The 27,556-nt window shown below is 41.3% G+C and overlaps 1 protein-coding gene across 2 annotated transcripts; it reads left to right on the forward strand.

Moving 5' to 3' along the window:
- The first annotated feature begins 533 nt into the window (after nucleotides 1-533).
- LOC133972032 (solute carrier family 66 member 2) lies at nucleotides 534-27,299 on the forward strand. 2 transcript variants are annotated; one of them, XM_062409214.1, is made up of 6 exons: nucleotides 534-827; nucleotides 1,144-1,372; nucleotides 3,152-3,285; nucleotides 5,022-5,072; nucleotides 13,249-13,465; nucleotides 23,431-27,299. In XM_062409214.1, the coding sequence occupies exons 2-6, from the start codon at nucleotides 1,167-1,169 to the stop codon at nucleotides 23,639-23,641; spliced, it is 819 nt and encodes a 272-aa protein (XP_062265198.1). In that variant the 5' UTR covers nucleotides 534-827; nucleotides 1,144-1,166; the 3' UTR covers nucleotides 23,642-27,299. The 2 variants fall into 2 exon arrangements, with proteins under 2 accessions (XP_062265198.1, XP_062265199.1); XM_062409215.1 differs by lacking the exon at nucleotides 5,022-5,072.
- Nucleotides 27,300-27,556: the final 257 nt, after the last annotated feature.

A 27,556-nucleotide genomic window follows, 5' to 3' on the forward strand; every position in this document is an offset into this window, starting at 1 on the left:
AAGTGTCGGCTGAAACTGGAGATTAAACATGAGCAAAGCGGTCAGAGAATAAACTGTGAGTAATGTGACCGAGGAGGAGCTGCGCAGAAACCAGTTTACAAGTGCTAGTCCGTGTTTACCGGTGATTTCAAACGAGGGTTGTTTATACAGCGTCAGGAAGCGAGGGGGAGTTCTCCTCTTGAGTAGAGTGCAACCTTTTTAAACAACGCTAGCTAGCATCAAGAGTTGAATTTAGCGACCCGGCTTCAGATGAATACTGACATTAGTTGTTTATTTGTGAGTGAATGGGCTAACATACTCTGCTTGTTGTCTGCTGTCACCCAGCTCCCCCCAGGCATCGTCCGTGATGGCTCGGCAGTAGCTGCTGCTTTGTCCGTGTGAGGGGGTGGGAGGTATGATCGTCAAACACGGATGTTCCTTTACACAGAGCCACAGGAGGACAGGCACCTGAGGACAGTCTCCACACAGCCAGCGGACAGACACCTCCGAGACCCAGAGGAGGACAGACACCTGAGGATAGTCTCCCCAGAGCCCGAGGACAGACACCTCACAGACCCAGACGAGGACAGACGCCTCAAAGACCCGGAGGAGGACAGACACCTGAGGATAGACACCTCACAGACCCGGAGGAGGACAGACACCTGAGGATAGACACCTCACAGACCCGGAGGAGGACAGACACCTGAGGATAGACACCTCACAGACCCGGAGGAGGACAGACACCTGAGGACTGTCTCCACACAGCCATAGGAAGACAGACCCAGATAGGTCAGACACCTGAGGCCAGTCTCAGAGGACAGACACCTCACAGAGCCAGACACAGACAGGTGATCTCCCTCATTTGAATTTATTTGACTGTTATATTTATATTTCATTTAATATTCCCCACTCCTTCACCCTGTAAACTGCTTATTATTTAACTTTAATTTGACTGTTATATGTTATACATATATTCATATTACTTAATTTATTTAATATTCACTTGACTGTGTTATATGTTATATGTTACAATGTTTTCATTTTGTAAAGTCGCCTCCTGCTTAGATGTTTGCCTGCCATGTCATAAGAATTTCACTGCTCCGATGACGCTGACATTGGTGCATGTGACAGTAAACTTTGATTTGATCTGATTCACATCCTCAGTTGTTGTGAGCAGCAGCTGAAACATGGAGGACGAGGAGCTCTTCGACCAGATCCTGTCCGTGGTCAACGCGCTGGTGTCATGGGTCGCCGCCGGGGCCATGGTGTTCGGCGGCCTGGTGCCCTACGTCCCGCAGTACAGAGACATCCGCCGGACACAGAACGCAGAGGGCTTCTCCACCTACGTGTGCCTGGTGCTCCTGGTGGCCAACATCCTGAGAATACTCTTCAGGTAATCATTCCTGCAACTGATCGGGTTGTACACTGACAAAACATCAGTCTAGAATCTGCCAATTTGATGCTCACTTGCATATTATTCATTGGTGTATAATCTACATATCAAGACTCATAGGGATAGCTCGCCCAAATATAGAAATTCCCTCATTATCTACTCACCACTATGCCGGTGGAGGGGTGGGTTTTTGAGTCCACAAAACATTTTTGGAGTGTCAGGGGTAAACAGCGTTGCAGCCAAATCCAATACGACTGAAGTAACTATTTACCACTTTTTCAAACAAAAAAAACAAACCGTAAAAGGTCTCCATACTACTCCTGGTGTGTCATCCAAGTATCTGTAAGCTGCGATATTCAAATTCGAATAAAATCGGCGTCATTGACACCAAGTTTTTAGCCTAAATGTCCTCACAAGCAACAGTTTATGTTTCTGAGGATTTTAAGTATTACTGGAATTTCAACTCAGCATATAGCCCATCCATCTATTTATGTGATGATGAAGAGCTGCTACAATATATCATAGTGAGGATTATTTTATGTCCAATTGCGGCCAATAGATCCCTTTCATCTAAATCTCACACACTGAACCTTTAAGAGGGGACACAGATAATTCACCTCAATGGAAATTCTTTGAAGAGCCTGCTGTTCTCCACTTTACACAGTGGTGGAACTAGTCAAGCAAGACGGATGATTCTTCAAGTAGTTTGTGCTCATCCATTCAGCTGAACGATTCAGTTTTCATATAGTGAAAGTGAGTGACATACACTCAAGCGAAAGTGAATGTCACTCACGCATATTTTTTAAAATCATGGTCATGCCAGGCCATCATGTGAAATACCAGGAGCGATAGAAAATGTGTGTGTGGGTGCTACCAGACAGTGCGTACACACGAAGGCCCTGTGAAGTGACTTGTTGACAAACAGAGGAGACAGAGAAAACACAGAGCTTCTCTGGTCACAGCTGATCAGGGATCAGAGCAGAATCCACAGTTGGTTTGTACCGAGCTGGAGTCCCTGTGTCCTCCTCCACTCTGACCTGCTCTCACTTGAACTAATAAACACGCATCACTAGTTATCAGGACCTGATCAGTACATGAAGTAATGTGGTGTTTGTTTGATTCGCTCCAAAGTCTATGAAAACGACTTGTCAACAGTTTGTGCTCAGTACAACTGGAACAAATGAACGTGAACTAGTTAATTTCTGGAACAGTGAACTTTGTTAAGCATTTTAAAATGGAATTATGATTGTGAACTAGTGTATTTTCATCTGCATGAACTGAGCTTGGTACTAGTACATTTTGAGTGTGAACTGGCACAACACAGAGTAAAACTATAAATACAACTTTATAGGCTGTGCTATCAAATATGTTTTGCGGCTCCAGGCAAATTTTATTTGGTAGAAGAGAGGGCAAAATGGCTCTTTTGACAGTAAAGGTTGCTGATCCCTGGGCTATAGCAATGGCCCCACCTTTGATGCTCTGTTATATGTAAAAAATCTGTCAAATCGATAAAAAACAATGTTTAATCCCTGTGTACTCGTTTGAAACTTGTGGCATCCATTAAAATAATTTAGGTGGGGGTAAACAAAATGAGGTTTTTCTATTATTTTATCTCAAAGTACTAAAAAAAGTAGCACATGCTGCAGCTGAATACAATCATTCCGGTTGACATCAGCACAATTGCACTTGGTAAACTGCAATATTAAGTGTAGTATTCCATGTGGCAAATATTCGCCAAGGTAAATGTTGTCTAAACATTCTTCTGTTTTTCTTCTTCAGATTCGGCCGCTATTTCGAGACGCTGCTGCTGTGGCAGAGCATCATCATGATCGCCACCATGCTCATCATGCTCAATCTGTGCACCAACGTCCGCATGGCCACTGAACTCAACACCAAGAGACGCTCCTTCTTAGGTCAGAAATCCAATACAGGGCCTCTTCACAGTGCAGATAAAGCTTAGTGACATCAGTGCTGTGTGAGTGCATGAGTTAGTGTGTCCTTTCAAGTGCCTCTGCATGAAAAGAGTGGCTATGTTTGGGAGTGACGGACAGAGAATGTGTGTTAGAGGTCTGTTTGAGTTTGAATGTGCCTGAGGGAGAGTCTGTGTGGGCAGGTGCACTGATGGTTGTCGAGAAAGGGTGTGTGTGCGTGCATGGTGTTAATAGATAACCTTGCCCTTCTTCCCCAGTGTAAATGTCATTAGGGTCAGTTGTGAACAATACCACCATAATACATAAAAATCCAATAATACAAGGCTGTCATTGATGACAATTTTGTGTTGATTTTAGCCAGAGCATGAGTTTTAAATACTGCAAAGCTTCCTCTAAGTCTATTGAAAATGAGAAGGCAGATTGACCAGGTTTCATTTAGCACCTCAATACAAAGCACAAAACCGCAAATACCATACATAACTTGTAAATCAACTAGCATTTAGATAAGTTATTCACTAACCTGCATGTTGAAAAACGACATGCTTTGTGTTGCATTTACATTTCTGTGTTGGGAACAGCCCACAGTTGTTCAGTAGTGCGTTCGAAGGGTGCAGGATATGTTGTATGCAGAGCTCGAGTTTCCCTCATCTACACACACTGTATGTCCAGGACTGGATGTCTGTGATTCCTGTGGCAGTCTGAACATAGGGACATGTAGTACAAATGAGTTGTGTGATTTCAAAAATACTCTGAGATAAATCTCAGAGAAACTAGCACAAAGCACAAAACTGTGGTCATCTCCACTCGGAGAGGAAAATGTGCAGCGTCATCTAGACGTCTCCCCAACCAGAGACAGGAAACAAGCGCAGCATTAAAACTATCATTTCCCAGACGGCTTGTAGATAAACTCCTTGAGGTCAATGTGAAGTTACAATGTCAGATGTTCACTACATTATTGTCATGGCCCTTAAAAATTACTACAGTAGTATCTATATAAAAAATCAATGCTATCAGGTAAACATGCCAGGAACTTTATTTATTATTTATTTATTTAGTTTCTTTTTTTCGCAAATGATTGAATCAGATGTGTTTTATGTATAACATGAAAAGATATTTATATTAATTATTGTCAATACCACATCGTAACATATCTACTGTAAAGTTGCCACCCTATGAGCTGAAGCCAACGCATTTCGCAAAATGTAATCTACAGCTTGTGAAACCTTGGACTCAAATCCTATGTTAGTCTTGATGTTCATGATTTAATAGGATATAATAGTTTTGAGTACAAAATCCTTTTGTATGTTTTGCTAAGATTTAAGTCAATTCAACAACGATGTACGTGTTGGTGTGGGTTGATTGACAGTGACCCAACAACATAAGCAGTCTAAATTCAGATTTGCATTCTCAAGATGTTCCTGTCATATAACCAAAACTGCTCTTCCATAGACCTTTGTTCTATTTTCCCTACAATGATATGATTGATCATATCATTGATATGATTGATCAGGGCATCAGATGATCAGTATTCTTTCAGTGTCACCACTTACGATCAGTTGAAATGTCTGAGTATTGCAGAGTAATGCCCATGTTCATTAACCTGGAAGATCAGGGGCCAGCTCTGGATTTGCAGAAAGAAACAAACAAAAACCAGCTCTTTTTTTTCTTTTTCTTTCCCTGTTTTTTTTTCCTTCCTATTTTTTTCTTTTTGTCTGTAGCAACAGACATTAAGGACGAGGAGGTCAGAATCCCTAAGAGGCTCTTTCTGGGTATGTACAGAACTTACTGTGTCTGCCATGAAACATCAGCTGTAGTTCATTCGCCTGTCCCTCTCCATTTCCCTGTCTTCATGCACGATGACCCATTGTGGCTGCCGCCCGACAGTAACCGACGTTCACTAACGCCATCAACCACATGTTTGCTGCATTCATTGATGAACGCTTCCATTGTTGCCACTGCTGTGATGCTTCCGATGCATGTTGCCCTTCACACCCTCACTACTAATGACGGATTGATCTGCAGTGACAAACCTGTGTGGATGAGATCTCTTTGCATGCATTACTTTTGGCTTTAAACCTGTCATATATATGAAATGACAGTTCAGACTGAAATCATCAATTCATTAGTAATCATGATTAACAGTAGATTAACATTTTGATATAATGCAGTCGCTATCCACTCACCACTTCCTGTTATGCTTAGTAGTTGTGGTTTGAGATGCATGAATTGTTTTCCTCTCAAACTGAGTGTGTTTTTGTGTGTTTGATGACACCTAAACCTGCGTGTCTGCATCTTATTGAATATCTTTTTCTCGTGGTTGATTTTTTTTTTTTTTTTTATTGCGAATGACTTTTAAATCTGTGTTTTCTTCTAACTTGCTTTTTAAAACATTCTTTGAACTACACTTGGTTTCAAGATCACATCCCTTTTTATAGTAGGTATTTCAAGAAATCTGTGGTTTGGGATCTGCCATAAAGCAAGTGTTGTTTGAGCTTGTTGAAATGATCAACAAATCAGAAATCTGTGCACTCTTAACCCGTCTGATTGAAGTGCCTGTGTAGCCAAAGCTTGATACTGTAGTGTACAGTGGCCAGACTGAGTATCATTTATCGAATCAGGTTTATTTGAGAGAAGGCTGTTGTTCCTGGTAAAGACACTAGATGGCAGTAGGAAACAATATTTGGACAGAGTGGACTTGGCTCAGGGTTTTAATGATGTCTATTAAAACTCATGTACAATGATGACTAGGTCATTTATTGCTGATTTGTCGGATGTTTCCAATCCTTTTTAAGATCAACAGAATCTGAAGAGGCAGACCAGTTCTCACTTGTCTTCTGGCATCAGAGGAGCAGCAGGATATCTGCTCCTCTTCGGTGCTCAGGTGAGGTGCTGTCGGCCGGCGGCTGCCTCAATTTCCATGCACATTGAATCTGGCCCCAGCATCTCAAGCTTCTTCTTCTGAACACTCATCGATCAGTGAGCTCTGCCAAGCATCATTACAATTGACAGAAAGCCATGTTCCTGTGTCGCAGCTTTGCTGGTGTGCACCTGCTCATTGATCCACTACCGGTAATATCAGAGGAAGGGTGTTTTAGAGGGAGTTAAAACACTCATCAGGAGGAATAAATTGTGAAAAAAAAGCAGAGTTGAGAATTTGTGAGACACAGATCTTCACTCAGGGGCCTGCAGAACCCCTGGTCAGGTTCAGGGTCTTCGCAATACAACAAATCATCAAACCTGTATGAGTGTGCAGCAGTCGGGGGGGGGGGGGGGGGGCAGCTCTCTGCAGTGACTCACCAGAGTGTTGTTTGTCAGCAGGAGAAAATCTCAACCTGTGCATTTCTCTGATTGCCTAGTTTGCTCCCTTTATGTATACTTTAGGTATCAAGTATTTGTTCTCACAACAGCGCAGAATCATTATAACACCCTGCACCTCCATCAAACAGCTGGCGTTTGTCCCCCAGATAGAAAAACACAATGCTGCTGACTTTTAATAGAACTTCATAGCATGTCTGAATGAGGATGGATTCTTAAAGGTATTTGTAGCTGTGAGCACTGAGCCATTGTGCCTTAATTTAAAAGCTGCCTTAAAATCCTGCGACTGAAAGTCGACATAGGCTTGGAGAAGGTCTGTAGCTCTGTAGCTACAGTCACACTAATGGCCACATCTGGACTGTACAGTACGTCTTTTCTTATAGCACGTCTGATTTTAGTTGTCAGACGGGGGAATTGTCCTGGTTTAATTGCAGCTCAGTGTGATTTATATGGATGAGTGCCTGCTGCAATCCTTTAAGGAGATTAAAAGATCAGATCATTTGGCTGTGTCAGAATCAGAAATGCTGGTGATCGCTCAGGTGCAGGTAAATGGGTTTGACTGGAGGGGAGAAAAGTAAGATGAAATATAAAGTCTTGGCAGTGACAGTGAGGTAACAGTCTAGACTTTGAATCAAACTTTACTTGTAGTTATATCACAAACACAGATTGGATTTTTCAAAATCTCCAGCAGCAGAAAAATTAATTTACTTTAACAGGCAAACTTTCAAATAAGGTTCTGCTTAAAGATAGAATTTTCTCTATGCAAAAAGGCAAAAGCGGAAGCTTTTAACAACGCATCCTCATTCACTGTCATTCTCAACATTTATCCCAATCAGGCTTTTCAAACCTGGAATTAATATCCGTCTTGAGAGAACCGATCAATCTGAAATGTAGTAGATTAAGCTCAAATTGTCTTTTGACAGATCATCTGCAGATCCATCTACATGGCATTTCTCTTTCGACTTGGATATTAGCATTATACTTTTCATTAAACATTGTACTAACGATGATAAAGCTAACACAAAACTCATATGGTCACTAGGAAATGATAACATAGGAACACTTTCCCCAAATTTATGTACAAATTACATTGACATTACATTACGCTAATGGTAAAAGTGAACCGCTCTTATAGATGTTTCTGCTCTATGGTTGTTTCCAAAATGGTCTTGCATACAGGAAAGTTGAGTATAAAGTTAAACAACCTTCAGAACCCTTTTTTGACAGAACTTTTGTGGTAAAACACCAAATTGAGATTTTTTTTATTTCTTTATCTCAGTTCATCTGAAGCATTTGCTCCACCCTGAAGTTATACAAAAAACTGATTTAAACACCGGAATTTTATACGTTTTAAATTGACACATAACACATTTCATTACCTAACTTTGAAAAAGTGTAGAGCACTGTCCATGACTTGCTCAAAAAAAACAGAATCGGATATAAATTCATAAACTCAGCTATGTAGATTATGTCACAATGCTTGAATGGTCCTGTACCGAAGACGGGTTGGTGTAATGATACTCAGCTACATTGCAGTATACTGTCTTCTGTCTGTTAATGACTAATTTCTCCTACTTGTCCCTCAGGGGTTTCTGTCTGTACCTTCATTGAGAATAGCACGTTGGAATAAATCACTTTATCCTGTAGGTGCAGTTATTCCCTCCCTCAGGGCAGATGTAGTTCTAACATTTAGACTGAGTCCATTTTAAAGTAAAGGCATTGAATTAAGTCAGGTGCAGAAACTTTCAGTACTTTGACTTTCGGCAGTGAAAGGCCATTAGTCATTGTGACAAAGTTCTCTTTCCAAATGTCTGAAATTACAGCTCGTTGAATTCCTATTTAAATTTTCCCTGAAGTTATAACTGTCTTTAATAATAATTTTCTTGCTTCTCCCACGGGTGCTTTTGAGTGACGGCAAGCCATTATTTCATTTTCCCCCGTAGACTTTCCAGGGCCTAACTGAAGCTGACTGGGAGCTCTAGGTCCTCGGTTCCCAAACTGGGGTACATGTACCCCCAGGGGTACGCGAAGTGGTTCAGGGGGTACATGGGGAGAACATTTTATTTGCGTTTTCAAAGTGAAAAAGCCCATTACATTTTCAAACTGAGCTATAAATAATAATGCCTTATTAAATAGTCTAAATAGCCAAGTCGCATTGCCAAAAATACTCATGTATACCCAAATTCAGCAAAATAATAACACTGCCAATAAAAGTTACAGGTAGGTTAGTGACCGTTAGTAAAAACGAGGGATGGGCATAATTAATCGACAATTGATTAATTGATCCTTAAGAATTTCCTAGATGACATTTTGTCATAGACGTAATTCTGTTGCGTTCACTGCCAACACTGCAAAGCTATACGTCTCCATGAGCGCCTGAGGAGTCCACTGCTCTCTTCAAGTAGGAGGTCTAGCTCCAAAGCTAGCCCCTTCGGACCCAGAAAGAGCCGGCTCTGGGTGAGGGGTGACAACCACCGGAGTGAGAGGTAGACCGTCAAATCGAGCTAGCTCACAGCGGCTAGCTGCAATCTCATCGGGGCTTAAGAGAACAGCAGCGCATATTTTCAAGTTTAACCAGTGAGTGGTTCCTGTTTAACTGCCAAAAGAGTTGTTCACCTTGTAATAAAGATCTATATTTTCACTGCATTTTAACAGAGCCTATAAATAGTGCATTTTAATATAAAATATTAACGATTAATCAAAAATCGATCGTTAATTCTCCCGACAATCGATTAGGAACTGACAATCATGATTAACAACTGATTGATAACTGACAATCGATAGATAAACTCAGTTTGATCTAAACTTCCATCCGTGTCCTGAAATCCCTGACAATTTCAAAATTTCAAGTGTTATATGCTGTATACGTGCGTCGGGGGGGGGTACGTAGCTGGAGATTGAATGTCTGAAGGGGTACGAGACTGTAAAAAGTTTGGGAACCACTGCTCTAGGTAAACAAGCAATTGAAATCTCCAACTCTCTGACCTGAGTCTTCCTACACACGTACCACGACTCTGTGGGACTTCATACAGAGCTGCGTGCAAGATGTTTAGCCACCACGGGGAGCCTGTTGTGTGCAGCTCCAGTTTGTGCCCACACAGAGCCCCCGCTGCAGCTACACCGTGCAGGGATGAAAGGGGAAGAGGAAAATGCTCCAGGGTACACAAGTGGCTCAGCAAGAGATGGCGTGTGGCAGGATACATCTGCGGTGCAGTTCGGTGATAAACATCCCATTTTCGGTCAGTGTGGAATGAGACTTCATGTAGCTCTGCCCACAAGATGCTGTTTCCATGCACAAATAACTGCTCAGAATTAGAGGCGGATTTATCCTGAAAGTCTGCACATTAAAGATTAAGATATAGTGACAGGACATTGTGACATGAAGGAACGCAATTACTAAAACATGAGGCTGAGACAAGGATTTGTACAGGATGTCAAACTAACAATGTAGCTTTTTTTGAGGAAACGTGTCCGGTTTCGCAGAGTACCCGACCTCCACATTAAATAGCAATTTCATGTGTTAACTGTCCTCCAACTCCAGTCCTGGAAATGGCATAAGTTAACATTTTTATCTTTTTATATGAAGAACAGAGAAATAAATCGTGCGAAAGTAAAGCTGTGCTCATGCATATTTTGTCTTTCCAATTATGTCCCGAATCAATGAGATTAGGTCTTTAGATCTAAAACCCAAACCATTCAATTTAATTTTATAGCAACACATCTCAATAAACATTATATCAAGGCACTTTCAATATTAAGGTCGAGACCATAAACATCACAGAGACACCCAACAGTTACCACAGAGAGCAAGCACTTTGGTGACTGTGGGGAGACAAAACTCATAGCCATACCATTAGAAATTCAATGTCAAATATTATAGAATAAAATGTACAAGGATAAGGGATTACCACTGTTTACCTTGCTGTAAATAAATTATTTATTATACTGCTTCTCCATCTCGACCCATTCAGACATGAAGCTAAAATATCCTGGATACGATTGTTTCCCTCATGCAGCATTTTTGTAAAAACAAGTCAATATTGGAGTACTGTTAAAAAGTGTAGCTGCATTTTACAGTTACAGCTTATTCTATTATCTGAATAGTTAGTTTCATTAAGCAAGAAGAAACAAGAAATCTCAAAGAAGCTAACATACATACAGTGAACTTGCAATTGTGAATGGGGGTTCAGGTGTACACAACAGATATCCAGGCCAAGAGGCAGGTCGTCCATTAGATGTACTCTGTCAATAGCCTGACTATTTGCTTCACACAAGTCGAACAATCCTCCACAACAACAAAAACAACAACCAAAACCTGCTCAATTGTGATTAGTCAAAGTAGGTACTGAAACAAGAAGACTTCTGGACCCAAATTATTGCACCTCCCCTACATATTCTGCTGATTCTCATGTAGAAACTGTTTGTTGAGATTACAAAGAGGTTTATAGAGGCTTATTTACAGCGTAGGCACAGAGTAGCATTAGCATTTTTTACAGTGCTCTGTTTTGTGCAATACACACTTATTATGTTAAAGCTCATGGTCTCCACTCCAAAGATCAGCTTAGTTTGGTGGAACCTACTGTAAGCTAGCTACCTAGCCAGCAGATTAGCGAAACAAATCAATGTAAATGTTAATGCTGCTGCCAGGTTTTACTACTGTGTGAACTCCCAGCCTAAGGTTGTATCATCACTCTGAGCCGTACATTACATGTATCATATGTTCAGCATGAAGCTGCTCAGGCCCTCAGCAGCCAGGTTGGCGCCGAAATCTGCTTTGTTGCCCTTGATTGCTTCCCCCAATGTTTGGCTGTTATCAGGCGGCGCCAGCCTGGTGCAAGCTGGCCCAGATTCACAGTCCGCTGGCTCTGCTGCCAGCAAGGTGCCACACTACACCGGGCATCTACAGCCAAAATACTTACAGAGTAAACAGTGCTATACAGCAGCGCACAGCTCTCAAAATGATCGTCTTAGTGTCAATTGTACTCTGAACGGTTTGCTCGCCTTTTGTCTAGCATTCTGCATTGTGTAGCTATCCTACACGACTTTACGATTTTGCCATGGTAAATCATGGTGCATAGTGGTGGGTTGACAGACTGCTGTGACCTGGTTTCAACTGCTCTTTAAGATTTACTCTGTTACATTCAACAATTGGATTGGCCGAATATTGCACTGCCAGGTTAGCTTGCACAGATTCATGCTTCCTGTGTGTATTCGTTTAGACATGCCATCCAAATGTCAAAATCACTCACTGTTAATTTTCTCAACAACACTTCCTTCAATCATAAACGGAAATATTATGAATGTTTTTATTTCACGCCCATCCTAATGAAGCTTTGGAACGTAACCATTTCGTTTAATTTAGCCAATTCAATGTCTTTATTAATACTGTTAAACAATGATATGTCTTTTATTTTTGCTCTAATCTCTGTCAGGCCCTTTCCTGGAGGCCTAGACGATGCCTACATGTGCCTCTCAGATAATCAGATCCTCATTTAAACATAACTGAATCGGCTTTAATGCATTTGAGGCTTGTAGAAACCCTATTTAAGAGACAGGCAGCAACATCTTTCTCTCATGATTAGATTTCCATGATTAACTTTTTAATCTCCTCTGCTGTCACATTAAACCAGCAGCTACAATTGAACTGTTTTCACAGCAGCCGTACCATAAAGATATGTTCAGATTTTTTACTGTTGCTCACTTTGTTTAGTCCCTTATCAGCCACAGCAGGGCAGTACCTGAGGCAGTCAATGCTTTGAAGCATGGAGATACAGTATTATCACAATGTGATTAGTACTGGCTCTTTTGCTCATTACAGGAAGCAGTTGATGTTGTGCTCGGAATCTTTATCTGATCATTACCTTGGAGAAAAGGGCACAAGAGAGGTGTTAGGGCATTAAATGGTCTCCAAATCATTCATCAGTGTCCAGATTCCCAACCAGTCCATTAATACTGTGTGGAAAATACTGTAACTTAATCTGACTGTCATCCCTCACCGTGCCTCTTAGGGCTTTTCACTACCTTCACTCAAGCCTTCTCCCTCGAGACCCTGGATTTACAAGCTGCTCCTTTTTCTGCAAGAATCTGTATGAGAACAGGTCCAAGTCGTGCACAGTTTGAACAACCTATTTGTAGCTGTGACATATGTATATTTTTCTTTCCTGAATACAAGATGGAGATTGTGGGAGTCGTGTGAAAATTCGCAACTTGTGTGTGAAGTTAGAAATGTTCACAGCAATATACTTCCTGCATACTTCTATTAACTGGAGACTGCTCGAAAAAGAAAAGTTGTGATCATTTCCTCCTGTGCTAGAGAATGAGAATTGAGAAGGAGGGAATTTGATTTCATGCAGGTACAAAGGGACATATGGATAATGTCACCTTGTCCTTAACTGTGAGACATGTCTCACAGTTAAGGACAAGGTGACCTGAAATCGCAACCACCAAGTAGTACATGTTATGAAAGTAGAGGAGTTTACTGGTTTAGAGTTTTGTCCTGTTTATAAGCCACAAATGATACGTTATTATTCAGAGATTCAATAGAAGTCTTGTCCACAAACTTCTTGAGTGGCTAATTGTAAATAACAATATACTCATCTCTGGTTTCCCTTGTGTTTTGCACCATTTAAGACTTTGACTGGAGCTACTTCTGGTCGTGGAGCCGCTTCGTGGACTATGTGCAGTGCGTGCTGGCCTTCACGCTCATGGCGGCCTACATCACCTACGTCCTCCTGGACTCGACGCTGTTCGTGGAATCTCTGGGCTTCCTGGCCGTGTTCGCCGAAGCAATGCTGGGCACTCCGCAGCTCTACTGCAATTATCAGAACAAGTCAACTGAGGGCATGAGGTATGGATATAATACTGAACTGCAATGGCTGGTTAACTTCATATTCTCATAGAATTTCCTTCATTTTGAACTTTAGCCTTTATGAGCCACAACAGAAAACAAAAAATAGATGTATAAGGGCTGTTTGTCAGTACAGTCAGCGATATTCATTTTGCAGTTGCATGGTACAAACTGTAGTCTACTCTAATATTAAAGGGCCTATATTGTGTAAAATACATTTTCTGGGCTATCTGTAATGTCTTGAAGGGGGTCAGTAGGGACCCTCAAAGTATTTTCACTTCCATTCTAAGAAATATGTTATCGAAACACCCCAGGTGATAGGCCTGGTTGAGTCTCACTCAAAGTGCAGTCAGCCAATCAGAGGACAGGTTCAAGAGTCAGAAAGGTGTCAAATATGGGGCCTTTAACGAGTTACAAGTCATTGACATATATTCCCTTATGCTTTTAGTTTTCGTCATCTGCTCAAACAGTGCAGAAGCAATATTTCAATTTATTTTTTAAGCGCGTGTAGTGTACTTGCAGACATGTATGAATTCAGAAAGTCTCTAGACCGTTTCACTTAAAAATATACATGTATTTCAGAGTTGCCCCAGTGAAATCCAGGACCTACATTTTGGATTGACAAGTAGATATTATCACCACATTTCTCTCAGTGCTTATTTTTCTCACAGTCAGATCACAATTTCCAAAAAGTTTGTTAGTGACTCTACTTTTAGTACAAGTGATGGACCCTTGGATTTCTTTTTTCTTTCCAAGTCTCTGACAGCCTGAAAATCGCAGAGTGTAAACACTCTTTGAAATCAGACGGGTGATTTACCGGCCGTGACTTTTTCAACTGTTTGGGCTTTAAGGATTATTTACCAAGAGAAATCAGAAAAATCAAAGCCAAGCCTGTTTCATCTGTGATTTATCGTAACGCCTTTATCCTGATGAGTGCTGTATTATTTATGAGCGCAGCTTCCATCAGAGGCAGCTCTGGGGGCGTGTTGTACTGTAGCACACACTTGTGAATACTAGCTCCAGATTATATTGTCTCACCTCTGATCATTAACACTGACATGTGCTTATTAAGTATTTCTGGCACCTGTCGAGCAGGAAGTAAGGACGGAGCTCCTGACAGCCATTTATTATGCTAACACGACAACTGGCCCTCTGAAGTGTCTCTGTGCAGTATCTATTGCTAATGTGTCATTTTGGCGGATTTTTTATTTGCATCTAGTGTCAGGCTGTAATTAGAGGCTTTAATGTAAAATAGATTTTTGAAAGCATACACAATTTCAGAATCTATGATGGTAGCTTTTCCCAATAGTGTATACAACTTATCGTATCGTACTACTGTCAATGACCTGACAACACATTAATAAGATTAAAAGAATATAAACGATGAAGGAAATGGGATTTAAGAGAAATGTAAGGGAAGATATTGAAGTGACAATGTATTTATTCAAAGATGTGTGAGGTTGAGATTGTCCAGAGAACACACAGGCCTGATGAAAGAGCTTCCACGCAGTGTGTGTGTGTTTGCTGCCTCAGAGCACTGCCCCCTTCCCTCTCTCTCTCCATTGGTTACTGCAGCAGACAGATAACGGCTCCAGCATGGCGCTCTGTCCAACTAACTGGCCTCGACAGCTCCCGCACTGGGCCTTCCCCTACCCTATATGTCACATTTATTTTTGAATTTCTTATTAATCTAATAATGTGGGGGCGGGCGGTATTTTTTTCATCTCCTACCCATCCACAATAAAAATCCATAGAAATAAGATACATGTCTAAACAATGTTATTGATATAGAAATGAACAAAGACACATTATTTCAGTAAAGCCTCTTTCATGGTGGACAAAAAAGTCCACCAACGCCCACTAACAACTGGATTTTGTCTTCAGTGGAAAAGGGTACAATCAAATGCCCCTGCAGTAGTCACGGGTACTTATCAACTCCAGCTCCGATCAGCAGGTGGAAACATTATTCCTTAACCCCTGTAACGGCAGCAGTGCTGTGACGTGCATCACTCAGACGCCTCCATCAGTAACTTCTTTGACTCTGTGCCATCTCAGCAACAAATTTCTCTGTTCCAGCGCTGCTCCACCATTGTTCAGTCAGTGTTGAATTTGAATAGACTGAAGTCAAAAATATAAAGGAAGTAGCTGATGTTAGTCTCTGGCCTCCATGATGCATGTTTTTCCAGCAAGAATATGATGTTGAATGTGATACCGCAGAAACAAGACATTGAATTCATGGTGGTAATTGCTGTAATGGCCACAACAGATCAAATGCAGACGATCAGAAACTGATTTAATGAAACAGATTCTCCCTTGAAATACCAACCATGAAGTTCAAATGCAAGATCTGGCCCCATGTATACATACAAGGGCGAAACACTGAATCGTGTTTTCATAAACGCTGCCATAGAAGGTTGTTGATGGTTTTTTCTGCCGTCCCTCTGTGTACAACCTGTTGAGTCTGGCAAGCTGTTGCTAGGTTACATTACCTCAGCACTTCATTCAAGGTATCTCTTTGTGTGTGTGTGTGTGTGTGTGTGTGTGTGTGTGTGTGTGTGTGTGTGTGTGTGTGTGTGTGTGTGTGTGTGTGTGTGTGTGTGTGTGTGTGTGTGTGTGTGTGTGTGTGTGTGTGTGTGTGTGTGTGTGTGTGTGTGTGTGTGTGTGTGTGTGTGTGTGTGTGTGTGTGTGTGTGTGTGTGTGTGGATAGGAAACTGAATCCTATAAAGGGGGGGTTATTTTGCTTTTAAAGTGTATTTTTCAAGGTTAGAGCTCGGCTGCAGGGTTACGATCGGGTCTTTTTGTTCTGGGCTGAGGTTACTTTGAGTTCTGCAGAAGTGAGAGATAAGGGTGAGAGAATGAATGTGCGAGTGTCAGTTTGACTAAATAAGCACGCACATGCATTTTGCAGAGACAAAAAAAAACAGACAGGAGGTGCAAAGCAGAGTGCCCTTTCCTGTAAGAGCCATCAGATATCATGCACCAACTTCTATGGAGAAACGCATCACACTGATTTCCTCCAACTTAATGACCCAGCCAGTGTTGTCCTCACTCCAAATAGAGTCACATATGAAGTGTTAGACAACCTTCCCAGCATAAGCATATTCAGGGTGGAAGTGCAAAGCTTCAGCACCTTATACAAGTGGGAGATGATGACAGAGCATATTAAAAGTAGCCAGTAGAATGACTCATCTTGGCTGTCCTCGGTATGTTTACACAACAGAACACACTGTAAGACAAGCACCAGCAGTTTTAATAATGAAATAACAACAATTTTTACTACTACTTTCATCTGCCATAACTACCTACAGTTAGCCAGCTGTGTAAACATGCAGGGTCTCACTTTGGACCAATCAGATAGACTGCAGATCTGGGAAGTGAAGCCAAAGCAAAAGTGCCTGAAGCTGTATTCTCTCGATTTGACTAGATTATAAAAGAAGTCTAAGAGAACATGCCTACTTCACATTTCATTCAATTCATTCATAATGTCAGTAAACCGTTTCCTGAGGAGTCAATGGTTTCAATCGCAAGTCACAAGTCAATAAAGTATAGTACACTTCTGGGCATGGGTACCGTGTGATTGACCATGAGTACTGTCTAAAGGCTGCCGGTCGCAGGTGTAGTTGGGTTTGCAGTGTCCTTGAGCCCTTAATCAGGCTCCACCCTTTCTGATCAAGCCCATACAGCTCATATACAGTCAGTGAAAGCACAGGCCTGTCATTTTACACTTCATCCCCCCTAGAGAACAGAATAATAAGGATAGCAGTCATGACTCAGTGAACTGAAAACAGAGATATCAAACCTAAGCTATGTAATGATATAAAACGCAGCATAGGAGCACAGAGAAGCTGCCAGTGTTGTTGGGAATATGCCTGTCTTCTTACCCTTAATTTGTTGCCACAGACATTCATTTAGCAAGTCTTCCATCATTTAAAGATAAAAGTGAAACAAAATTAATGCTGGCTGTGTAATAATGGCCCAATTTGTCACTTATTTTTACGTTTTGTTTAAGTCCAATTTGACATATTTAATAGACGGAAAGCTTTTTCTTGAATCCCTGAACTAATTGAAACTGGATTTGTAACCAAGAGAAACCATCTCTAGCTACTGTAGAAACATGTGAACACAGATACTGTATGGGGGACATTAGGCTGGATAAGAGGCATGTATTTGTGTTTGTACAGTGCGTGGGGGATGAGAGTGTGTTGAAGGTTTTGTGTTAATAGTTTTCAGGCTGCTACTATAATTAGATTGTCCTGGGCCCCTAGAGCCAGAGGCACATACTGATACTGACCAGCCTGCCATAAAACAAATAAAATACTACACAACACAGACAGAAAACACACACCTGCACACACACAGACAAACACAAAACAGAGAGATGGGACATCCAGACAGCCAACTACAGCCTTTTAAGGCTTGTGGCCCCGAGCTATGTCCCAGTATGCTAGATAAGAGTGCCAGAACCTTATTTAGCCTGTAGGCTGCTGTCACACGCACACACACACACACACACACACACACACACACACACACACCCACACCCACTTTAACAGAGCCAAATGCTGGTTTAGATGTGTATTGACTTATCATGGTGCTGGGCCGTCAACCCTGTGGCTGGGTGCATGTTGCTGCTGTGTGTAGCTGGGCGGTAGAACTGAAAAGCCGCAGCTCCCTGCAGTGGATCGCTGCAGCTGGAGAACCTTCAGACCATCTGTCCAACCCGTCCAACCCGTCCACCCGCCATCTGCCATCGTCACCAGGGGCACGCCTTCGCTGCCTTTCAGTAGATGAAAATGAATCTGTCGGTTTCTGTTTCTCCAGGGTGAACATTTTGTTATGTTTAGGGATGGAAGGGAAGTGTGTGCTTTGTATTTTCCCCACAGAACAAATTAAACATATTGAAAAGGCAACAGACAGTAAGGACCTTAAAAGAACTGCAATATACATTTTCAGATAGGGGTACAGCCTCTTCAGAACAGTTTGTGCAGAACAACTGTGTTTCTTTATAATTCTAAAAGTAAGTGCAACTTGGTTAAGTGCCTCATCCACTAAATAATAATGCACTTTCAGCTCAGACACTGTATTTAAAAGTTAAGTGATGAGTTTCAGTAAAAGGCAAAGTGAGAGTTCCAGACCTCTGCAAATGTTCATCATTCAACAAGGTGACCCAGATTACGTATATGTAACTAACTTAATGCACATACACAGATATTTATAAAATAAATGTTGGCAAAACAATGTACACGTATCCGACCCGGACATTTTTGTTATAGCAGCGGACATGCAACTGTTCTGTTGTTGAGAACGCAGGGTTCAAACCATAGACTGTATATAAAGGTTCAAACACACACTGAAGAGAATCGAGCCCCCTCACGAGGTTCCCTCTTGTCATCATCTCAGCCAGCGAGTCTCGCCAGCCCTTTATAAACCTCTGTCCCCAGCGTGAGCGTGTTCTCCACAACCACTGTCAAAAATCCCTAGATAAGTCATAGTTAACCAGGGTTGAATAAAGAGAAAACCATGAGTTTAAAGTTATCTGTTCCTTGTTTCTACTGTACCGGAAACGTACCGAACCGTGATTCGTGTACAGTTCTACCCCTTATTTGTATATTACTTCAATAACTCGCCAACTTATTCAGATTATTATAGCACCACACATGAATGCACTATTACATTACATTGCACATATAACTATTATCGCCAATAAATGAGAGAGCCAACTAACAACACATTTTAGATTACTGATGATTAAATGACTATAGCTCTTGACCAATAAATGTATCCTATCTTAAAGTCATGTATAAATACATGTGAATCAATTGTTTTAATCTTCAATGTTTCTGGTTTGAATTCAAAACATACATTTCAAAGCCAGTGCAGCTATTCAGTGCATCTGCAGCTTATTGTAGAAATGGTCTTGTCGAGTGCAGCTTCACTTCTGCACTCCCATCATTTATACCAGGGGCTCAGTGTGCTTTCGACCTTCTTTCCTCTATATACTGTGTCTCACAGAAGGTGACAAATAAGTAGCCAGACATGATGGCGCCCTGTTCCCCGGTCCTCCCCGTGTTACCTCTTATAAGGGAGCCAGCGGAGGAATTGATCAAACACGAATCCTGCCTCTCTCATCATTACCCGCAGGAAAATATCGCCATAACTCAGACAGCAGCCGCCTAGGAGCAGGCGGGAGGAGAGGAGGGAGGATGGGGGCAAGGGGGGGAGGGTTACTTCACACAGACCTAACAAATTCTTAACTGAGAGACAGAGAGAGGAGTGTGAGGATGGTAGGCAGGGGGGAGGCGGAAACAAGGAGGTGTAGAGACGAGGAGACGCTGGAAGGTGGTGGTGAGAAGATGAATGGATGGGGAGGACAGAGCAGCGGGCTTATGAAAAAAGAAAGTGTGTGAAAATGGAAGCCAGAAGGAACATTCGGAGAGGCTGCAGGGAAAGTAAGGAGTGAAAATGGGAAAAAAGAAGGGAAAATAACAGGTTTTGCACAAATTGACCGTACAAATGGAAAAGGCTGAGCTGAAGATGGAAGCATGAATATTGCAAAAGGATATTTGACTGCAGAGCTTTGCCTCAAAGAGGCTAAAAGACAGACAGGCAGTTGGGGTTACACTAAACCCAACAGGGTGACTTGGGGGGGGCGGCACTAGATTACATCTCATCCATTCTTTACATCTGTTAAGAAGCTTACAGAAAGGCAGGAAATCTGAAAAAAAAAAAAAACAAGACTCATTGACACACCAACCATGTTTCACTCTGTGACATTTTTACTTCTATTTGTTACATCTGAGGCTCCACAGGGATCGGAACATGTGACAATATTCAGTTGTGAATTTATGGGAAATAGTTGACCCCGCTATGGATTAATGGTTATGACCCTATTATGAGATTACAGCTCTGATTGATCTTTCTTACATCAGAGGAAAATTAAATTGAAGCAGTGGAATATATTGTGAACATCAACCTGAGGTCAAATGTTGAGCACGGGATGTGGAGAATAAAGGGAGTGAGACAGACTAGATGAGTTTCTCAATTACCTTTTCACACAACTGTAAAGATTTATACTTAAAGTCACAGAAAGGCAGAGCAGTGCAAGAAGACAGTAACTGTACAAAGTATCGAATTGAGATGAAAATAGATATTTCAGTTTTTAAAAACTTTATTGAGTTACGTTTTCAGTTTGTCAATATGGTTTATTGAGTGTAGATTTGAAAAAATGGGAATTTTATCCCTTTCGAATGGATTCTACAAAACAATAAAATATATGAAAAGAAAAAAGCGAAAGGGATCTGAATAGATTTCATTATTAATATAATTAACACTGTTTCTCCGAGGATGTTTTAGCACTCTGCACTGGAAGCAAAAAAAACGTCACTATCATTTAGAACAGTTAAAGGCTGCATAAACAATCCCCTTGGCAAAAATGGCCTATCATGAACAGGTTGTTCATGATACGCAGACATTGCATGTTCTTCTCACCACAGTCCAAAGACATTCAGATTGCAGTATACAAGAGTTTTTACTGGACGAATCGGTAGTGATGGAAAAATGACACCTTGGTAAATGCTTCTTTGTACTCTTTATTTTGGCGGTCTAGGATCTGACGCTGCACTTTTTCTTTGTGACCTCATAACGTGGATGAATTTCTAGGCATATGCACGTTAACAGTCATGACATTTTGTGTACTTTTTACATCTTGTGAAAAATGTTCACGGCTGGAACTCTTCACATCTTTGCATTTTGAAAGATGCAGGTCTACACGATTCTATAAATGCCCACTATGCAAATAGTTCAGAAGCCCTCTACTGGTCCCGGAGTGTTATAACATACCAGCAGCCATGACACTCCTCTTCAGGCAATGTGAAAGGAGACAATCGAGTGGGTTTATCCGTGTTTATCCAAATTCCTGTATATTCGCCAATTTTCGGTGTAACACAGGTATAAATTGACTGTAGGTGTGTAGGTGCATTTTAACTTGCATATTATGCAGGGATTTCGACAAGGATATAGAATAGCAAGCCAGTGGAAAAAGGGTAGGCAGCTATGGGTGTCCACGAGCATGCACCCTGCACAAAAATGTGGCTGTAGTTATAAAGGGGAAACGCTGATTATTATTATTATTGTTTTTTGGTAGCATGTTGTTGATATTGATATCAGGAACACTATGAAAAGTGATGAATATTTTTTCTATATGGTTAAAGTTGTATTAACCGCTCTTGTGCCTTGATGACGGTTCAGTGTTGTCAGAAATCTTTTTTTAGCTGTATATTTATTTGGATAAAGGCTTAGTTAAATCAACACAATTTCATATTCCCTTTTCAACATATGAAAGTAGTCCCTAAAAAATCAATGCCTCACCCTACTACATTATCCACAAATATTGTGCAGCTAGACTGGTGACACCATGTTGTCGCAGTAACGCACTCAAGTGAGGGGAGGAAAAGAATCCCTGTATTGTAATGGGTTGGATGTTGAAATCTCAGACAGGTACGGCAAACACCTGGATGAATACAACCAGAGCCACCTTGCATGCTAAGATAACCCTGAGTATAAACCTTCAAATTCAGTGTCGCACTCGGCTCATGGACAAAGTATCTCCTGCAGAGCTAAACCAAATAGTGCTGACCAACCAAACAGACAGACTTGAGCGAAAGGATTTCAAATGTCTCAGCATGTGTTCATATTGTTGTTGGCAGGTTGCTTTAGAAAAGAGTCTTGTGTGTGTTTGTGTGCACAGTGATGCATTGTAGACACAGCGCTGGCTCAGTCCTTTCGTTGTCAACATTGCCCACATTGTATCCTCTAAAAGTTTTATGATCCCAAAAAAGAAAAAATAGATGTGTTGCTGCTGTGACAAGCTGGTAAAAAAAATACTCATGACCTCAAGCAAGGACACTTTTAATGGAACTTTACAGGATGTTTGGAGGTGATGTCCCCATATTTCTTGCGTGCAGTTGTATACTGTGCATTTGTCTATTTTAAGAAGGTATTACATGTATATAAAGTTGTGTGTTTGGACCCCAGGGCTTCGTTCCTTTCCTGTGTCGTCTTCTCTCGTTAGATTTCCTTTTCCATCTCATTAGTTGTTTCATATGCTTCTCATTGGCATCGAGGGGACAAAGAATATGCCTTTAAAGTGCTTTGCCTTTTAAAATCATATGGGCTAAAATAATAACTGTTAGGTTATATTAACACCCGACTCTGTATGTGTTAGAAACATTCATGACTTTTGCAGTTGGAAATGTGCCACAGGATGTCGAGTTGATGAGAAGCCTGCTCCATGAGAAGATTCATTATTTCAATTTCCCACGGTTGTTATTGTGGCAAATTTCCTATCCCCTACTTGCCTGGACTGATATTGCATTTCCCTGACCTCATTTCTTACTGTCATTAACATCCACACTTGGTGACAAATTAAATTCATAAAGAGTCAATATATATCTAGAGGAAATGTTTTCCAAGATGCAGTAAAGGTCTGTTGAAGCAAGAATAAGTAACAGAAGAAGATGCTATGGCCCATTGAAAGTTTGATATGAAATAAGTAAATAAGTAATTTTTACATTAATAATAACAAATCATGTAAAATATAAAATAAATATGTATTTTTACGTTGCATCCTGCCTCTGCCTGCTGCAGACCTCCCACCGCAACACTCCGGAGATTTCGGTGCTCTTTTGAACGCTCCTGAACGGAGAATCTCCTACACCATGTTTCCTGTGTGAAAGACCAACTCTGGAGAAAGTCAGGATTTACGTAATTGGAAACTAATAATTCAGGACAATGCCATACTTCAACATAAAAACAGACATAAAGATGGGCATTTTTGAATTAAACATACATATTACTCCAAAAATAGACACTAATAACAGCGAAAATTTGAATGATGAAATGTTATTTGCTATTGAGTTTTAGTAATATCTGATTTTAATCTCTCTCCTTTTATTCTTTCTCCCTAGTATCAAGATGGTGCTGATGTGGACCAGTGGCGACACCTTTAAAACGGGCTACTTCCTGATCACCCAGGCTCCTGTGCAGTTCTGGACATGCGGCCTGCTGCAGGTCATGGTCGACATCACAATTCTGTTCCAGGTTTACTACTACAGCCGCTACCCACAGAAACCTGTCTCCCACACCGTCTCCCACACCACCAGTGCCAAAGCCCTCTGAGAGCCCCCCCACAGCGAGGCCTCCGAGGCCACTGCCAAACAGCAGTGAGAAGGCCTTGCTGAGGAGCTGTGGACATGTATAAACAGGCATGAGTACCAAAGCACCTTGAGATGATGGGGGCTGCTCACTGTCACCTCTGAGTATACATTAAGACACAAACACACCCATAAATAAGTCATGAAGATACACCGACACCTGGTGGTGCTGGTGTCTGCAGTGATACCCGAAGGACATGTTACACCTAAAGTTGACCTTTTTGTTTTATTCATTATCTGGCCGACTTCTTCTCAATGGGACCGTATGCTTGTGTCTTGGAATGCACACATCTGAAAGAATATATCCTTGAATCAATCTGTGCATGTGGAAAATATTATGCACATGAATATACAGTATAAACAAACTGCAGATGTATTCCCTGAAATATCAGGCTCAAGGAAAAGACGGACCAGCTTGTTTTTTGCCCCCATACACTGATGATTGTTGCATGGACCCTCTGCCTTAAAACACACACAAAAATTCAAACATGGCTTGCTGCATTACCAGCAATATAAATGAAGGAATCTTAGACTGTACATGAAGATGGACGACATGACTGCTCCCAATATATGAAGCCAAAGCGTTTCCATGTATCTCTGGTGTCTGATGGTGGAATTGTTCATACATCCTGCGTCCTCCATGTTTGTGGATAAGACAACTTCCAGGAAGTTTTTTATTTTTATTTATTTTTTTATTAAAGTTATTTGATGGTATTGAAACGTGTTCAAACATCATGATTACCTGCTGTGACTGACTCACGATTGGTCAAGCGCATGTATAAGTGAGACCTTCTTACCACGGCTCCATCGCTGCTGCTCAGACTCTGGCCCAAAATGTGCAAGATGGCTCCAAGTACCCGGGATATTTGGCCTTCAATTCAGTTTACTAGCAGGAAGAGGAGAGGCGCTGTCCATGTTTTATACAGTCTTTGGTTTGAGGAAATCAAAAACAAATCACAATATCCAATATTGCTGAATGTGCAAAAAGTACTCTGTAATTTATTTAGTGGCTTTCCTCAGCACGGGGGAGAAATGCTGCTCAGACTACCACGTTTGAAATGCATACCTATGCGGGACGAAAGAAGAGGCAATCAATTTTTACCAAAAGAAGAAAACACCCAAGGGTTTGGAGATGCAATGCACTGGCTTCTAAGACTAGTACTCATGCACATCAGTGGCCTTCAGACTGACAGAGAGATGTAAACAATGTCGGCTCAGTCTTCTGCCTGAAGCAAAGGTGTCCAGATGAAGGAAACGGGATGAAACCCCATCGACCAGTTTTTGACCTGCATGAGTTTTTCAGGAGCTGATGCCAACGTTTTTTGTACCGAAGTTGTTTTTTGTTTATCATTCTGATCATTGTCACGCCGTGAATCTTTCAAAAATACAAAACAAAGGAATCCGCTCAGTACCTGGATCCCAGAGTTTTTAAAAGCACATTCAGAGTGAACACTAAAGTAAACTTTAAACAAAGCTCTGCAGCACACACCGTCTTTTGAAGCATTGAAATGCAAATGTAGTATGGGACGAGGACAAGTCGTCACAAGTTAAATAATGTGTTCATCTGAAGCCAAACTTAATTTTTAGGAATCCATGCCATACAGGTAGATGAAGAATAAAACGAGAATGGGAGACACTGGAGCGACAAACAAGGATAACTGGAGCTCCTGCTGAGTTCTGAGATGACAGCTGTCACACAAACAACGCAGAGACACCCGCTGTCGGCTGCTGGCTTGTTCCAACTGAAGTCGGACTCTGTACTGTCAATTTCTTAAGGTCTCTTCTTAAGGTCTCTCTCAAATAACCCAGTAGCTTCTCAGTGAGTCTGAACTCTTTCTCTTACTCTCCCTGGATCCATGCAGTAGTCCCGCTATTTAGTTTATAGCCCGTTTTGCTGTTGCACCATAGACTGTATGGAAATATGGATGATGTGACAGCTCCCCAAAAGTGAAGCCGAAGTATCTTATTAGGCCTCTGGTGACTGGCTGCGTTCTCTATGTTAGTAGATTGGACCTGGACCAAACTTAAAAGTCAAAATACACATCAATTATGTAGGTAGTTCTTAGCACTGTGTTTCCAACTGATCAGTTGTGTTTTAATCTTGATGCTATAAAAACAGGGTGAAACGTCATGATTGACAGGTTAGACCAACTCGCCATTGGCCGAGTGCTCATGAGGGTGGTACCTCCAAATGGCATTATCGTGGATATTTTGTCCTCAATTATGGACAGTGGTAGGACATGAGGCATGTCAAAGCCCTATGAGACAAAATGTGATTTGAGATTAAATTAGATTGATTGATCCATCTTTATATATAGCCTTTCTGATGCAGATTTGTAGTGGCTGGTTAACATGTGAAATCCGATGCAGACCAACAGTGAAACTCCTTTTTTATCAACTATGAGTTGAATTGTATTCATGATTAAGTTTGGAAGTAACTGCTAGTGTGGTTCTTTCTGCCAAGTGGGAGTGGCAGATATCGCAGCTTGTGCCGAATTACAACTAGGAGACTGAAGGAAAACTTTTTACCCCATTTACTCTGATTTAAAGTCTGAACAATATGTGGAAGATATTTTTGCCATTTTGTCAATTTAGAACTCCAGTCTAGGAGAGGTTCACTTGACAGACTATTACTTGACTATGCCCTTATCTTTTACATCGTCATATTGCCAATGGATAACACAGACTGTCCATTTTATTATCATTTATGTTGCAAATTCAATAACATTCCCTGATGTCCATCCTTATGACTGAGCTTCTGTGCTTCTTTGGCAGGGTGTTCTCATCAATATTTTGTCATGAGATATTAATATCCTGTTCAGAAGCCGCTGCAGTGAAGATTTTTGATGCTGTTGTTGTTGCTTTGTAATGTTTCTCTGGGTTGTGGAAGAAATGCCAAACCAGGAGATGTGCCTCCGTCGGTCCTTCAGTGAACTGAGGACCAGAGCAGATCCGATTCTGCCCTCGTCTTCAAAGCCTCAAGAAAAGAAAACTTCCTGTTTGGTTCCACTGGGACAACACAGAAGTTTTCTATAAATAGTTTTAAAAAAGGACATGATGGAGGCCTCCTTGGTATCTTAGCAGTGGAGGTGCAGGGTTTGCGTTTACCCTATTGTGCCAGCCCTTTTATTTTGTCATCACTTTTTTTATAATATTAAAATGTCATTATAAGGGATAGTACTCCTGTTCTTTATTCAGAATGCAGTGAGGGTGACTGTTGTATGGAAAATGTGAGGTACCTGGTATGTTATTGTTGTGATCGAAATTTCACAGTTTCATTCTATGTACATGAGTTTACTTTTATTTGTTACCTGCTTTGTATAATTTGTATATTGTGTTTTTCCCATAGGAACCACCAAGGTTTGCATATTGTCCAATACCTGTGAACCCAACATTTAGCTGTTCTCAAATATATTTCATATATGCAGTTTTTACTCCATTACATCTGTTTGTATGTATTCCAGTTTCCTATTAAAATGCCAGCAGCAGCCCACCCCAGTACGTAGAACAACATCTACCAACACTTCAGGCTGTTGAAATACTATGTACTGTCTGGAATCTAACCTGGCATTGTCAGCCTATTAAAGAGGACGAGGAGAGACGCATGCGTCGTGTTTTGAAAATGTTTGTGTCATTTGTCGTGTGCAGACAAGCACCGTTGCTCCAGTCAGTGGTGCAGCTCTGGCAGACATCAATTGTCAAAAGAAGAATAAGACCACCAGCCGGGGCCCTGCTTTGGGCATATGCCGTCTGAAGCCGTCTGAAGCCGTAATAAGCGCATAAATTGTAATGTGCTGGGCTCGCCACTGATAATAGATGTACCAGCCAGACATGGGCAAAAATCCATTTTCTAACTGCATATACAGATTCATGATTCTTT

The sequence above is a fragment of the Platichthys flesus genome, chromosome 17 (assembly GCF_949316205.1).
Source record: "Platichthys flesus chromosome 17, fPlaFle2.1, whole genome shotgun sequence".
NCBI classification, from domain to species: domain Eukaryota; kingdom Metazoa; phylum Chordata; class Actinopteri; order Pleuronectiformes; family Pleuronectidae; genus Platichthys; species Platichthys flesus.

What these genes read in the sequence shown, in the direction of transcription:
- LOC133972032 (XM_062409214.1), top strand. Translation starts at nt 1,167, where the DNA reads ATGGAGGACGAGGAGCTCTTCGACCAGATCCTGTCCGTGGTCAACGCG. An exon ending in CAAGAGACGCTCCTTCTTAG is followed by an intron (nt 3,286 to 5,021) that starts GTCAGAAATCCA and finishes TTTTGTCTGTAG; the next exon opens with CAACAGACATTAAGGACGAG. An exon ending in AAGTCAACTGAGGGCATGAG is followed by an intron (nt 13,466 to 23,430) that starts GTATGGATATAA and finishes CTTTCTCCCTAG; the next exon opens with TATCAAGATGGTGCTGATGT.